Raw genomic sequence first — 16,595 nt, 5'->3', positions numbered from 1 at the left:
GGGAGGCGTGAGAGAAGAATGAGATATTATGTTTTGTGTTAAACGGGTCAGGTCTAGGATCCGGTATTTTAAACTAGCAACCCATAATCTGACTCGAACCGTACGGATAATTGATAAATCAACCCGAATCTGCATTTTTCTTAGGAAAAATGGGTGGGGCAGGTTTTGCAGGTATTTGCCCACCCCTAGTCATGGCAGGCTGTGCCCGAGTTAACTCAATTGGTAAAGTATTTTATTGTATGAGTAATGGTTTGGCTTTTTAAATTAAATTTATATTAAAATTTAATAGTGATAAATTATAAATTCAATAATAATTTTAAAAGCCATATCAATTTTAGGTTAATAAAAATATGGTCTATAAGATTACTATATATTGTATAGCCCTTTCAGCTCAATAAGCCTTTACTATTAATAGAAAAAGTGTGGTTTGAACTCCCCGTTCAAAAAAAGGATAGGGTGTTTCAACTGTCAAAAAATAATATTTTACTCTAACTATGCAACAAATAATTTATATTAAATAGTTCTTGAATTATAATGTGGGGCAAAAATCATTGTGTTAAATTTAAATATAAGTAGAAAATGTCCTACGGTTAAAATGATTCTCTCTGATTCACTTGAGAATGGAGAATGCAAAAGAAAATTTTTGAACGGGCGAATCCGACGATGGGTCACCTACAAGATAAGAAAATACTACTAGAGTAGCATTGGTCGGGAGCCTAAAACAGAGCTTTCAATGAATCATATTATTTATTTGACTCATTTTCACTTCTTTGTGGTTAACATTGTCTCATTTATTTTTTATTTTTTTTGTAATCTTCTCATTTCCCATTTTCCACTTTGAATTAAAATAAAAATTGAGGAGGAAAAGGGTTGGTCTGCTTTTGCAAGAAGATACGTATCCATAATAAAAGTTGGGCCCTTTTATTTGGTAGAACTTTTGTTGACGTCATTTGCCCACTGCCCAGGAACCACAAAAAACAAAAAACAAAACAAAACCTTTTGTCGACTTGAGTTGCCTGATAAATAATTCCAAAAAGTATGTTGTTTCTGCTGGCTATGGGGTTCGAACCCATGCGCACTTATGTGCAGAAGATCTTAAGTCTTCCCCCTTAACCTCTCGGGCAAACCAGCTACTGACATACGGTGGTCCAAAATACGTATATACCTAAATAACATTTTATAACATTTTTCTTTTTGGAGGCGTTCTGGCAGATCACATCAACAAAGGTTTCCTCATCAAAAACAGCTGCGTATATTAGGGGATACAGCCCATCAGACTTTTTCCAGTCAAATCATAGCATGCACTCTTAATTATATGTTTTCATGCAAAGAACGTGGACGCTACCAACACTTGATGATCACATGCAATCCATGACCCCAGCACTCCAACTATACATATGTACTATGTGGTCCTCCATATATATGCACAATCATAACAGTGCTTTCGGTATGCAAAACTTACCCGGATAAATATTTTAGTAGAATTTACCAAGCTGTAAATATCCCACCTAAGATGAATTATTTCATAATTTAAATTAAATTTAATAGCGTATGAGTTATTATACAATGAGTAGTTGTTCAAACATGTAGTCTCATTTATTTAGTTGTACTAAGTGATCTCCTTAAATCGATTTAAGGTGTGTTTGCCAAAAAACTTAAAAAATAAAGTGGACTGTAGCTGATTTGATTGATGTAAAAAAAAAATAAAAAATATTTTATATAAAAAAAAATAATTTTATAGTAATTTTTTTATTTAAATAATAATAAAAAGTGATTAATGTGATGTAAAAAATAAAAATATTAAAATTAATAATTGAGTTTTTTTTTTTTTTCCAAACACACCGTTAAGGGACAACAACCAGTTATCTTTTTGTTTGGCAAATGTAGTAATTCAGAGAAAGGCCAGCGACCACTTATTGCAAAATTAAAGTGAACGTGGTCAACGCAGGACTAGTTTAGGTTGGACCCCTGTCTAATGATGCCCACGCTAGAAATTTAATTTATGTATGTATGGCTGTCATGAAAGCTGTTTGTGATGATTTACATGCCTTTCTAACATTAAAGCTATGGCATAAGAGCACTTAATAGTAAAAGCTCACCATTGAATCTTTACATTTAATAAACGGAGAAAAATATAGAATTAGGATCTCACTCTCATTCCTTATAAAAGTAAAAAGATAAAAATATATATACACATGGAATTTGACAACTGTTTATTCAGTTATATATACATGCTGCCAATTTTTCACCCCCCAGAGTTACCGGAAGGGATGATCATTGGACATCAATGAGTAAAATCATGAATGAGACTGAAAAAAAAGTTAATGGGACCGTCAGCCTTGAAAGACACCCATTATGAAAAGATCATAATTGTGCCAACCTTCATCTCCAGCATAACTTCTTCTTTTTTTTAAAAAAAAATTCAAATTAATTGGGCTGCCTAGTTAACGTTGTTGGCCTTGCTAATTTTGTCTGTTAATGTGTTTTGGATTTTTTTTATTATTTTTAAAAAAAGTGAAATTTGTTTTTAAGTTTTGTAATTTAATTAATTATTAATATCTTTTATTTTGAGAATAAAAAAAAACAAAAAACAAAAAACAAATAAAGGTTAACAAACAGAACCATAAATAGTGTTTAGGTGATAAAATGATAAGCACGTAGTCATATGTTGGATTTAATTAATGATTTAATGGGGGAAAAAAGGGTTTGGTCAAAGGTCAAAGAAAGCTATATCCTTTAATTTTCCCGTTATAGAGGTGGAAAATATGGATTTGCATGCATAATCCAAAATCTGATTCGGACTCTCATAGACGTGACGCTTTTGTTTCTAGTGCTCTCTGGGACCCAAATCCGACACCGCGGTTTTAGTCTTCGACTCTCTTGGCCCACACCATTACTGTTACCGCCCAATCACATTTAAAATACAGATCCCTCCTCGCGCTTCTTCCAAAATCCCAACCATATTAGCGTAAATATCTGACTTTTATTGAGGGATAAAAGTTTTTTTATTTAAAAAAAATTTGAGTTGAAATAATTTATTTTAAATATATTTTAAATAGAGTATATGATCTCTATTAATTCTTACATGTATTCTAAAAAATGTATATAAAAATTATATATATGTGTGTTAATTTAATAAGCTTAATTAAAAAAAATCTTCCAACTAAATTTTAAAGAAAACTTTGTTGTTTATTTTCTTTTTCTATTTTGTATAATTATAAATGTTTTAAGACAAATTTTGAGATTACTACACAATCACAAGTAATGATATAAGAATGACTAGAGTTCTCCCAAATGTGATGTGGCATTTAAAATCACCAATAAATCAAAATTAAATGATGATCATTTCAAATTCAATTGTGATTTTAAAAGTTACATCACATTTGGGAGAGAAAAACTCTAATTCTCCTTGTATCATTACTCCACAATCACATCTAAAAAAAAAATTCTCCACCCACACGCTTCTTCCAAAATTCCAACCGCCACTTAGCACAATGTCAAACTTTTTACACCTCTATCTTCTTCTCCATTTTATTCTCTTTAATTTTATTATTATTATTATTATTTATAAACAAAATAAACGACTTAAAACACAGAGAGATTCTTATATCAGGATGTGGTGTACAACTTATTTTTGCAACCTTCAATAGAATTTTGACATATCAAGTAAAAATACCAAATACAATTGAAATGAAAAACATTATATATTTAATTCAAATCAATGCCATTCATTTTTGTTCACTAATTCTAACATAATGCCCACCACTTATCACCAAACCCCCCACTCACCTCTGAACTCTCAATACCAGAGTCTCCAAAACCAACAAAGACGGTAGATCATGTGATTTTATCAATAGGGAATTTTTTTTTATGATAAATTTTGTTAATAAAAGATAATTTATTTGGTGTGAAAAGTTATATTATTTGTTGGTACTTCAAACTAACACGTCTGCTTCTTATTGGAGTGTGTAAAACACTCAATAGAGGTGTCAATTCGGTCCTGTTTCTTGATTTTTGGCCAAAATTGAGTACCCTGGTTCTTGGTTTTGGGCAACCAGAACTGGGAACCGGGTCCCGGTAACCAGCTTTTTAAGAAAATTGTTTTTTTTTTTTTTTAACCGGTTTAATATATATACACCCGGTTCCTGTTTCATGGATATAATCGGGTGCCAAAAATTGGGGCTGGAACCGAGGTCCTCAGTTTTTGGGTTTTTGCAACCGGAACTGGCTCCCCAATTTCCAGTTTTCTGGTTCCAATTTTTCAGTAATTTTTGACACCTCTAACACTCAGTTTACACCATTACCTGTTAAAGTTATTCTCAAACATAAAACACACAAAAACAAATTTCACATTTATGTCACATTATAGTTTCTTTTTGTTATACAAATAACAAAAAGTACCCCAAAATAGTAACAAACCTAACAATATATTTACCACAAAACCCCGTCTAGAATATGGATCTGTGCCTACGCTTTCTCATAAATCCCAACAAGGCAACCATTTTAGCACAATGTCAAACTTTTCTTAACCTTTAGAGACAAAGTTTGGTATTAAATGTCTCATTCAATGCCGTGGGGGACATGATTAAACTGCTCAGCATGAAAGTAAGTAAATAGATAGTTTCCTTAAAGGTAACGTCCACAATTAGTCAATATTAATAAAATCCAAAAGGAATTGGGATATAAGCATGCTATTGTTTTGTGTACAACCCAACATTTCAGTCACGCAATCATTTCATTGAACTGAAAAATCACGACTGGTGCATTAAGACAACATTAATGCATGTGAAAAATCATCGAGTAAGTGTCGATCAAAATGTCTATCCTAAACATTAGATTTTAAAGGGCGATAAAATGATATGATCATAAAGATTTTGCTTTGTATGATTTTAGATCAAAGTTAGTCCTTAACATATAGCTTTATATATATATAAGTTGTATATGGGTGGTTAATTCATAATTGAGCCACCGTGACGCAGCCACTACAGTATACATTAATTAAAATAATGTAGTAGTAGCGTAAGGTGGGTATATTAACTGACCACAACTATAAAAATTTGGAATAATTTTGAACAGAATCATATAATATGGCATCTACAAGCAACGTCCCAAATGAACGGGGTGCCCTTCTTCCTACAATCACACCTTAAGTAAACAACTAGAATGTTCAGCAAATAAAGGCCATGTGTACTACTGCAAAGATGTTGGACGTGTGCCTGTAAGGCACTGTTTAAAACTTTACATTTAGAAAAAAAAAAAAAAAAACTCTTAACCATTAGTTAATCGGTTGAGGAACACGACTTATGAAACTGAGGTCACTAGTTCGAATCCATTTTTTTCTCATTGTGCGGCGCACGACCAACTCGTGTAAAGACGCTTTTAATACTTCCACGACTTTGATTAATTATTATTAAAATACAATGATATAAAAATAGCATTGTATTTGTTTATTTTGAAAAAAAACCTTTTTTTAAGAAGTTTTCCCACTATTTTTAATCAAACATGATATTTTCATTCAATGTTAAGTAAAACGAAGATAAATTATTTTATTGTTTGTATTTTATTTGAGTAGATTTAATAATGTATATTGTGTCACATTATTTAAAAATTTTAAATAACTCATACTACTAATTTGTGAATAAGTCATTGAATGGAATTTTATTAGCTCTAAGAAACTGTAATTTTGGAGGGATTTTTACAATTGAACTCTTTCCCGTCTGTTTTTTTTTTTTTTTAACGCCGATTCTGATAGTGGGGAAAACTACAGTGCTGATTCCGTGAGTTACGGATCTGGACGGTGAGTTAACTGAGTTACTAAAAGTCAGAAAAGAGCATGCTAAAAATGGGTGGTGAAAAATACAACCACGTGGACTTCAGTGAGCCCACATTTTTATAATCAGACAGAATCGTTGATTTTTGTTTCCGTACAACTGCGTGGAGACAGCCGCTGCCAATTTAATCATGTTAATTCAGGTTGACGAAAGTACCCTCATCAGACTTTTGTAATTGTAAGTGTTGTTTATCGTTTTTTTTTTGTTCTTTTTCTTTTTCTTTTTCCAAAGTGTTGTTTATCATTGATTCTGATAAAAGCTTTGGATCACACAGTGTGAATCTAAATGATTAACAAGTAGTACCAGAATTTTTGCGAAAAAACAAATAGAGAAAATGAAAAGCAATGAAATATATTAAAAAAATAATAATTTTTTTCTTCAATATTCCGATCATACATTATTAAAATTTGTACTATTTTTATATATATTTTTTTCTCACACTTTTTCACACGAATAATCAATATTTGATTAAAATTTAATAACAAATAATCCAAAATGCAATGATAAATGTAGCATTACTCATTTTAAAATGTTAAATGTTAAGGGTACTATAACTTTTACTGTATGACAATTATAAATTGACGTTGCAATTAACGTAACAATTACAACGTCAACCACAAAATAATTAAATTTGATTTTGAGTAGCGTGACAATGTTATGTGAATTATCGCATCGGCTTATAAGTTTTTCTGCTATTTATAGTATCAATCGCTAATCAATTAAATTTGATTAAGACTGAATGTAGACCATACCAAAGCGATAATAAAAATTATAGTACCCAAACATTTTCCTTTAAAAATACCACCAATTTACAAGTGAATTGGTGCTTAATATATTATTTTTGGGTAAAGATATAGAGCACGACCGGCGTGCTTCACTGTTGAAGCACGCCGGCCGTGATTTTTTTTTTATTATTATTTTATTATTTTAATTTTTTTGAAATTTTTTTTTTTTAACCTGGCGTGCTTCACTGTTGAAACACACCGACGTGCTCTGAATCATGACTCATTATTTTTATATTAGGTGTGAGGAATGATGACTTTCAAGGCCCGTGCGCAATGAGCATCTATATATTCCTAAAATGTCATGGCATTATTGGTAGGGATTGAGGCTAATTTTTTTATTTTGTTTTGTACACAACAAACAAGTACGTAGTTATTTAGTTATTTCTTGTACTTAATATATTATTATGAAGTACTATGATGAAAGGTTGCTTTAATGATTTTTAATTATTTTGTAACACATTTTTTTAATGTAAAGCTATGTTTGTGTGACCTTAATTGAAGTTAGTTAAAGCCCGAGAAAAATTAATTTATCTAAAACATGTTTTCTTCTTTTAATTGAAATAATGGTTACATGCAATGATATACTTCATCATGCGGTAAGTCTAATAAATGAATGGCTATAAGATAAATAGAAAAAGTCGGAGACTTGTTGGGAATTTTCAATAGGAGAACTCTTCGATATTTAAGTTACTAAATAAAATATGATCTTCTTATGTGGAGCGTCCATTAGTAGAATATATTCCTAACTAACTGTCGTACTGGATTCTACGCTTAATGCGAGATATGGCCTTTAGCCAGATTATGTGCTAGATTTAATGCTGATTGGTGGGATATCACCTCGATCAAATTTTTCACTTGGAATCACAGGGTTGTTGGATTGAAACTATTGAGTGATTGTTCTTTATACTACAATCCCGACATCTTCTAAGCAATCATTATGCTAACACGGTTGATTGGTTACTTGAATTTTATTTCTAGTTGGGTCTTATTGCTTGTTATGTATTTTGTTTTTTTGCATTGGCTTTTGTGGTCTAGTCGAGACTTGCAATTTAAATTTTGTCTCTCAACTCAAATTATTGACTCCCTAATTTGTCTCCCGGCATGAGTTGGCCAAATATAACCTCGTTTATTAAATCTCTACCTCTCCTCTCACTACCATTCACTTTATTTTTATTTTATTTTTTTACTTTTTTATATAAAATATTTATATTTTTTCCCTCATAAATCCATGTCGTCTACAAGGGTTTAACAAACATACCCTATATTTCCTGGTCAATCAACTAATCAACTTCAATGTATGACTCATGCATGCTAAATTTATAAACTTGTAAACCCCTCAAATCCGTACCAAGAGAGAGAGAAGCAAGTGAAGGGGCCTTGACTTGTGGATTTCTCCCAACTTGGTCAAAAATAATAAATAATAATAAAGGATAAAAAAAAAAAATCAATGAAGAAGGACAATTGCGTCAATCAATTACATTTATGACAGATCTAATAACCGACAAACGAGGAGGTCGGCAACTGTCGGCCGGTGAACCGGGGAGACAAAAGCGGCGAAAAAATTCCCAATTCCCTCTTCCCAATTTTTTTTTGTTATTATCTAATAAACAATTAATCAAGTCCATCATAAAAAAAAACCCCCTCTCACTCAGTTATTTCCCTTGAAGTAAACCCTTCAAATCTTTGAAAATCTAAATCCGATTTCCAATACTCCTTTCCTTTCCATGTAAGCCCACTGAAATAACAGAAAGCCTAATCTCCCTCCCTCTCTCTCTCTCTCTCTCTCTCTATTCGGATCCTCTAAAACCTACCAAGTGTAATGAGATGGAACTTCGCGGATCATGGAAACCCTAATTTTCTGTTTGGTTCCCGGGATTCTTGTAAATGCTCTTGTATGAAGCCTCCTTGGCTTGATTCCGTTTTTTCTGGTGCGTTTTCGGTGCCAATCCCTAGTTTCCCTCACTCAAATACTTAGCGTCTAGTTCTGTTTCCGTTCTCTGGATTTTTGGAGTTTTGAGCTGTGATTTGTTTTGTGAAAATGTTTTTCTTTTCTATTTTAATTTTGTCTCCGTGTTTTCTTTTTCCTTTTTCTGGATGTGAATCACATTGCGTAGGCAATTCGCGTTTTTATGGTTAGGTAGTGCCTTTATTTGTCTAAGTGGTTCCTATAAATGTGGATTGCACTGTTTTGTATCTGTATTTGGAATTTCTTAGCTGATGGTCATCTCTGGGTCTCTTCCAAGCTAAAGATCTCTATTTAGGAAGTCATTTTCGAATTCCATTTACTTGGGCATCTTGAATCTTGGGTATTCGATCGAAATTCAAAATCAATTTATGCGTTTTTTATGCCGTCATTCCTGTTTCAATGTATGTTTTTGTTTGTGAATTTTGCTTGATGAGTCAGGATTTGTGTTTGATGAAATGTCAAAATCAAATAGTTTTTTCTTTTTTCTCATCATTCCTCTTGTTCTGTCTTGTCTGGATCAATTGCGTTTTATAGAATGCTATAAACAAATAATAGTTCACTGTGCTGACGACCTTTTCTTTTATTGGGTGTCTGTGTTTAAAGGCTCATTTTTTTTTTATTTGTGCCAAAGCTCTGTTTGGTTGGTGAGAAAATGTTGGACTAGAGATTTCTTTTCCACCATTCAATTGAGCCGAATACAATAATCGGCTTAGTTACCTCAATTAATCTCCCCCCCCCCCTAAAAATGGAATGCAAAATGTTTGATTTCGTTTTTCTTTTATTTTTCGTCAGTTCAAAGCAACCAAACGGTGTAAGCGTTACATTCATTGGTTTGCCATGTATATTGTTGATTCCAGCTTCTTTTATCAAAATAATTTTCTGTTTGGATTTTTTAGCATGCCTTTATGCAACAAAGTTTCTTTAGCTATACCAGTTTGGACTTGTCACTGGTATCCTTCTTGAGCTAAGCAGAAGAGAGGTTCCTAAGCGTTTGCTGATTTTTTTTTTTTTCTTTTCCTATCCAGATGAACTAAGCCTATCTCTAGTTTTCCTAATTCAATAATGGACATTACGGAGGTTGAAGAAAACTTATTTGCAGCAAGTGATGCCAAGGTATCAGTGTAATGCTTGGATTTGGCATTTTTGTGAAAAATGTTATTTAGTAATTTATTTGTTTGCTTGTTAAATTTTAACGCTGAATAGATGCCATCTCATCTACATGGGACTGGGTAACTTATTTGTCTATTAATTCTAAATCTTTCTACGGATTTTCATTTTCATTTTGTTATATGGGCTTTTTTTTTGGGAAATTAAAGAAATTATACTTTTGAGTGCTTCTACTATTTTTCTCTTGATTAATCTAGTTGACAGTTGTAGATCTTGGTGGTTTTTGAAGTTGGGTTCCAGATGAATTCATGGATAAGACATGTTGGAATTCAGTTCCTTTTGGTGGTGATAATTGTGTCTAACATACTGAGTTTCCTTCGTAAATAGAAAATTCTACTTGCCTAAACAAAATCACTAGTGAGTTGAAATCATTATTGGTATATGAGCTTGGCGAGAATTTGGTCGTCTTCTTTCCAAATATAAGTTGGTTTTTCTTCCAAAAGGCTTTCCTGATTTTGGGCTGTAGTTATATAGAATTATAGTATTTAGCATAAACTGTTCAAAGTTCATACTTTACATGCAGTTCAACTACTCTGGATGATTAGCTCACAACGTGTTTCCTTATGCAGCTACATGGAGAAATGTGCAAGACACTCTCTGCAATTTATTGCAAAGTAATATCAATATTCCCTTCCTTGGAAGCAGCACGGCCTCGGAGCAAATCTGGCATTCAGGGATTATGTTCATTGCATGTGGCGCTTGAGAAGGCGAAGAATGTTCTTCAACATTGTTCAGAATGTAGTAAACTTTACTTGGTATGATTTCTTTATTGCATTGATATTTTATAGTGAGAATATGAATTGTAATATCATAACATGTGCTAGTAATAAACTATCCATTATGTGATCATTGGACTTTGCACTAATTTCTGTGAAGTTTTTCTTTTTGAGAGGGGGTGTGTCTCTTCAGCAATGTTTTACCATTGGAATTGTTCTTATCATGCAGGCTATAACTGGGGATTCTGTTCTTTTAAAGTTTGAGAAGGCAAGATGTGCACTTGTAGAGAGTCTCAGGCGTGTTGATGATATTGTTCCACAGTCAATTGGTTGTCAGGTAATTATTATTGAAGCTCTTAGTGTTTTCTTTGCCATGCATGCATAATGCCCCCTCTTCTACTTATTGAATGAGCTATAGCTTGATTGAGTTAACTTGAAAGAATCTTTGCATTCCTTATGTTTTTCAAATCAGATAGATGAATCTATTTGCTGAGTTCTAACTGTCTGGGAAGCTTTGTTTATGTGTGTATGTCATAAGAAGAGTGGACAAAATTTCATTTCTTTTTGAGGAATACTTCAACCAGGACTTTCTGCAGAATTATGATGGAATGCCAAAATGATTACCTCAGGCATTGGCATAATATCCTAATAAAAAGGCGATGCTGTTACAAGAGTTCTCTTGTGTTCATGCTTGATGCTTTTTCCTTTATTCAGAATGGCTTTGGTTGTCTTGCTACATGCTTTTTTGTCCATTTTGGGTGATGTTGACATGCATTTTTATGCATGTGGTCACTTCATCACATTGGGTACCATGGCCCCCTCTACAATCCGAGCTCCAATCTTCCTGACCATTGTCCTAAATGTATTGGTCAAAGTTGATGAGGTGACATGAGTTAACTAAATTTGAAGTTAATAATATAACACTTTGACAGCCACTTGACTTTCAGTGAGTTTAAGCCTGGAATTTTGGTTTTCAGACCATCATTTAGGCCCCATGTGATGATGTGTTGCACGTCCATGGTGAGGGACCCACTTGAAGTTCAATATAAAGAGAGCTGATAAGTGTTAATAGTAATAGTATTTCTTTTAATTTTTCTCCTTTTTAGCTAGTAAGGGGTTAACCTGCTTTTTCTCCCAGGACAGAGGGAAAGAAAAGAATGTAACCTTTAATATTTGATTTTTCTTCCATCATGTGGCTTGGGAAAAGCTTGCTTAGTAAGGTAATTGGTAGTTGGAATGGATGGTGTATAGAATTTAAGAAATGAGAATTTTGAATTCTGATGTGGAACATTTTATAAGCTTGTTTCAAATGGTTCAACATTGCTGACACACCGGATGGTCCTCTAAAGGACACTGGTGCATCTTTATACTTCCTTGGTGGGTTGAGGCTTGATAGTATCAAGACTTAAATCTTTTCCCAAGGGGTCATGGGTTGAATATAAAGTGGTCATTACATTTTCATTTGAATTTGTATAAATGACTAGGTTATCCTTCTTGATGGTATTGTCTTGCCGTCTTTTGTTGTTTTTACTTTTGTCTATATCACTTTTTTGTACTTTGACACCTTTTGTAACTTCAACTTCCTTTTAGATTCAGGAGATTGTGAGTGAGCTTGAGGAGACTGTTTTCTCACTCGATCCGTTAGAGAAGCAAGTTGGCGATGAAATAATTGCATTGCTCCAGCAGGGGAAAAAATTCAACAACAGTAATGACAGTAATGAGCTTGAATGTTTTCACCAGGCTGCTACTAAACTTGGAATAACCTCTTCCAGAGCAGCTCTTACTGAGAGAAGAGCTCTCAAGAAACTCATAGAAAGAGCTCGTGCGGAGGAAGACAAGAGGAAGGAATCAATTGTGGCTTATCTTTTACATCTCATGAGAAAGTACTCCAAATTATTTAGAAGTGAGATCTCTGATGACAATGATTCACAGGGTTCAACACCTTGTTCTCCCACTGTTCTAGGTTCTCTTGAGGATGGTGGACATGGTGGCAATGGTCTAGCCTTTGAACGGCACCTGTCAAAACTTAATTCATTTAATTTCAAGCCAAACAATAGGAGATCAGGGCAGATGCCGCCTGAAGAACTGAGGTGTCCAATATCTTTGCAGCTTATGCATGATCCAGTCATCATTTCGTCAGGGCAAACATATGAAAGGATCTGCATTGAGAAATGGTTCAGTGATGGGCATAACACCTGCCCAAAGACTCAACAGAAGCTCTCTCATCTCTCGTTGACTCCTAATTACTGTGTTAAAGGTCTCATTGCTAGTTGGTGTGACCATAATGGAGTTTCTATTCCTGATGGCCCCCCAGAGTCTCTTGACCTCAACTATTGGAGGCTGGCATTGTCCGAGTCTGAGTCTGCAAAGTCGAGATCTGGGGACAGCGTTGGCTCTTGCAAGTTGAGGGGGGTTAAGGTTGTCCCTTTAGAGGAGAGTGGTATCATAGAAGAGGCTGAAGGAAATGAAACAGAAAGTTTGTCTCCTAAGCCAGAAGAATCTGAGCTTGGTGTATTGGACAGTTATCAGAATTTTCTGTCTGTCTTGGATGGGGGGGAAGATTTAAGGAAAAAGTGCAAAGTGGTGGAGCAAATAAGGTTGTTGCTGAAGGATGATGAGGAGGCTAGGATCTTTATGGGGGCCAATGGGTTCGTGGAAGCTCTTTTGCAATTTCTAGACTCAGCTGTGCATGAAGGGAGTGCAATGGCTCAGGAAAGTGGAGCCATGGCTCTCTTCAACCTAGCTGTCAACAATAGCAGGTATTAAAACATTAAACATGGCAAGACAAAGTTTTCTTTTCGGCCATGCACTATATTTTTAGAATTCTGTCAAAATTTTAACTATATGAGTTATGCATCACAAATTTTGGTGATTATGGTCAATACCACAAACGAACTATAATCTTGTCGATTTATTTTATTTCCAATTTCTTTTGAATTAATGCATGCTTTATTTATATATGGAGTAAATCTAAAAACTCAACTGTTATACAACTCCTTTATAACTGGGTTGATATGGAGTGTCCATAAATCATTGGATTTAATAATAAAGGTTGATCCAATGATTTATGAAGACTCCACATCAGTTTAGTTGTACAAGAGTTATATAAGAGTTTAATTTGTAGCATTGTTTTTATGTATATAAGATATATGTACATACATATATATGCGTGTGTGCATGTGTTTTTACACACACACACATATATATATATACACACACACTCACACACACACACACACACACACACACACATATGTTTCTATGCATAAAGCATTCATCATATTCTTAGCATGAAGAAAAATGAAATATCCATCTTGAATGGATTCCCCAAATGCATCATTCATGGAGAGAACATGTTTGTTGTTGAATTTTATTGTTTTAAAACTGCACAAAGATAGGTGGCTTAAAGTATTTGTCGGATCCTTTTAATAGTTAGAAGCTGGATGTCTATTTAGTATAATTTGAAACCTTTATGTGGGTGTGGTCCAATAGCTTTGTGTAACATGTTACATTTTTTGGGTGTTTGCTTTTATTACAAGTTTTTGTTTTTAATAATTTTTTTTTTATAAGTAATCAAAATTGAATAAAAGCGAAAGGGCGCTACCCAAACACACAAATTTGTTAACTATGAGGATCTTCTAAAATTTTAATGTGGGGCTATTTTCATATTCTGTTCAGAAACAAGGAGATGATGTTAGCAGCGGGAGTAATTTCATTGTTGGAGGAGATGATCTCCAACCCCAAGTCCCATGGATCTGCCACTGCACTCTATCTGAATCTGTCCCTCCTTGAAGAAGCCAAGCCTATCATTGGCTCAAGTCAGGCAGTCCCTTTCTTAACCCGGGTCCTTCGAGCTAATCCTGAACCTCAGAGCAAGCTTGATGCCCTCCATGCCCTCTATAATCTCTCTACTCTCACCTCCAATATTCCGAACCTCCTTTCAGCCGGCATCATCAAGGGCCTCCAACCCCTTCTTGTGGCCTCTGGTGATCACATTTGGATGGAAAAAATCATAGCTGTCCTTATAAACCTGGCTTCAAGTCAATCAGGAAAGGATGAAATGATATCAGCACCTGGCCTTATTAGTGGGCTAGCAACAATGTTGGACATTGGTGAACTTATGGAGCAGGAGCAAGCTGCATCGTGTCTCTTGATTTTGTGTCATGGAAATGAGAAATGCAGCCAAATGGTTCTACAAGAAGGGGTAATACCTTCATTGGTTTCGATCTCAGTGAATGGGACCTCAAGAGGAAAAGAGAAGGCTCAGAAACTTTTGATGCTGTTTCGGGAGCAGCGACAACGAGACCAACCACCTGCTGAAACGAAACAGCTGGCTGAAAGTAGCAATAAGTCCATGCCTACTGCGGAACCAAAGCCACCATGTAAATCAATGTCTAGAAGAAAAATGGGGAAAGCTTTTAGCTTCTTATGGAAAAGCAAGAGCTATTCGGTTTATCAATGTTAGATTGTTAGCGTTGTAAATTTCTGTTGCATCATCTTTTTCACTTCTTCTGTCCTGTTCCCATGGGCATCACTTATTTTGTTTCATAGAGAAGAGATGTACAGGCCCCTGTAATTTATGAATTTTTTGTTTTTTCTCTTCTCGTTTTCCACTTTTGGGTAGGAATACGTGTATTATGTATGTCAATTTAAGCTTCAGATTCGCGGTTGAAAAGTCGTGTCTGGATGGATATGAAGTTTCATTTGTAGGTTAAAATGTACGACTATCAGTGCCAATCAAATTATACAGCAGAGGTTTCAATGCTCTACCAATTGCTTATGGCTAATGCCCAGGATAAAAGATTTTGCTTGTGCATCATGCTATTCTTGAAGGATGGAGCTCATGTACAACAGTACAATAGGGTTGTTCTAATTGCAGTGAAAGCTTGATTGGACTCTACTTAGTTTGAACAGGTATTCATGTAGTTTGGAGCTCATGTGAGATTTTGCCTTGGCCCCACCAGCTCGGGCAGCTAGAGCAAATAGGGCTCAAGCAGTCTTTCACATGGGGCCACCTTATTGCACAGGCCAGATCTATATCCACTATCAGTTTTGCTTTCATATTTAGTAAAGTTGCAACTTGATATTGTTGCAAGTCACAAAAGAAGTTGACCAAATCTCCTGAAGAGATTCATAGAAAATAGAAAGAGGGCCGGCGATAAACTGAATTTCCTAATTAGGCATATCCACTTTTATATAATAGCTTGATGAGAACTTAGGTATTATACAAAAGTGGATATGTCGGGGGGAAGAACATGCAGGAGATTGTTTCAATATCTACTCATTTATCTATGTCCACTTGAATGAAATTGGTTGTCAATATTTTGAAATGAGTAATGCTACACTTATTCTCAATTCACACCTATAAGTGGCTTTAAAAACTACCATTGAATTAAAATCCAATAATATTAATGTGTCAGTTATATGATTTATCTAAATTCAATGGTAGTTTTAAGCCATCTATAGGTGTGACAAAAAATTGGTGTAGAGAGGTGGGAGTGTGTATAACAACTTATTGGTGGTAGAATGGGTATTTGCACTATTAAGTTTAATTAATATATTTAAGGTTTAAGCAAATACCATCAAGCCCGTCTAGCTCAGTTGGTAGAGCGCAAGGCTCTTAACCTTGTGGTCGTGGGTTCGAGCCCCACGGTGGGCGTACTAAAATTTTCTTTTATCCATTCGCTCTCTTTTTTTTTTTTTTGGTCCCCTCATCTAGTCATCTTCTAATCATGATGGAGAATGGTTGGGGCCGAGCCTTACCAATGGCTGTTCTATCTCATCAATTTCATTGTTGTGGTTTCATTTTCCATCTTCACTAGATGGCTGCAGATTGAATATCAGGATGTTACTTTGAAGTTAACAATTTTCCGGATCCATTATTCGAAAAGGGGATCCATCATCCACCATCTTGTTCTTCCTTTCACAGTTGATGTTCTATTTTACTATAATCTGCCACCTACAATAACCATCCAATGGCAGTCCAATCAACCAGTAGAATATATATATATTTTTTAACAAAGACTCTAAACATTAGTATGGCGAGATATTTTTGGGATATAATGTTTTTTATTTTTTATTGGCACTTTTGTTGCATTAATCAAAGTATTTAAAACATTTACATTTGACT

General features: G+C 34.4%; 1 protein-coding gene and 2 non-coding genes across 3 annotated transcripts; 2 read left to right on the top strand and 1 right to left on the bottom strand.

Moving 5' to 3' along the window:
• Positions 1–1,048: 1,048 nt before the first annotated feature.
• Positions 1,049–1,131, bottom strand: TRNAL-UAA (transfer RNA leucine (anticodon UAA)). Its single transcript has one exon. It is a non-coding gene; the product is annotated as a tRNA-Leu (tRNA).
• A 7,109-nt stretch (positions 1,132–8,240) lies between these two features.
• Positions 8,241–15,234, top strand: LOC132177458 (U-box domain-containing protein 6-like). Its single transcript, XM_059589793.1, has 6 exons — positions 8,241–8,544; positions 9,608–9,695; positions 10,319–10,504; positions 10,695–10,802; positions 12,056–13,224; positions 14,144–15,234. The coding sequence occupies exons 2-6, from the start codon at positions 9,645–9,647 to the stop codon at positions 14,928–14,930; spliced, it is 2,301 nt and encodes a 766-aa protein (XP_059445776.1). The 5' UTR covers positions 8,241–8,544; positions 9,608–9,644; the 3' UTR covers positions 14,931–15,234.
• An 817-nt stretch (positions 15,235–16,051) lies between these two features.
• TRNAK-CUU (transfer RNA lysine (anticodon CUU)) lies at positions 16,052–16,124 on the top strand. The gene has a single exon. It is a non-coding gene; the product is annotated as a tRNA-Lys (tRNA).
• Positions 16,125–16,595: the final 471 nt, after the last annotated feature.

This window comes from Corylus avellana, chromosome ca4, assembly GCF_901000735.1.
Source record: "Corylus avellana chromosome ca4, CavTom2PMs-1.0".
In the NCBI taxonomy this organism is placed as follows: domain Eukaryota; kingdom Viridiplantae; phylum Streptophyta; class Magnoliopsida; order Fagales; family Betulaceae; genus Corylus; species Corylus avellana.
This window is presented reverse-complemented; position numbering and strand designations above follow the sequence as displayed.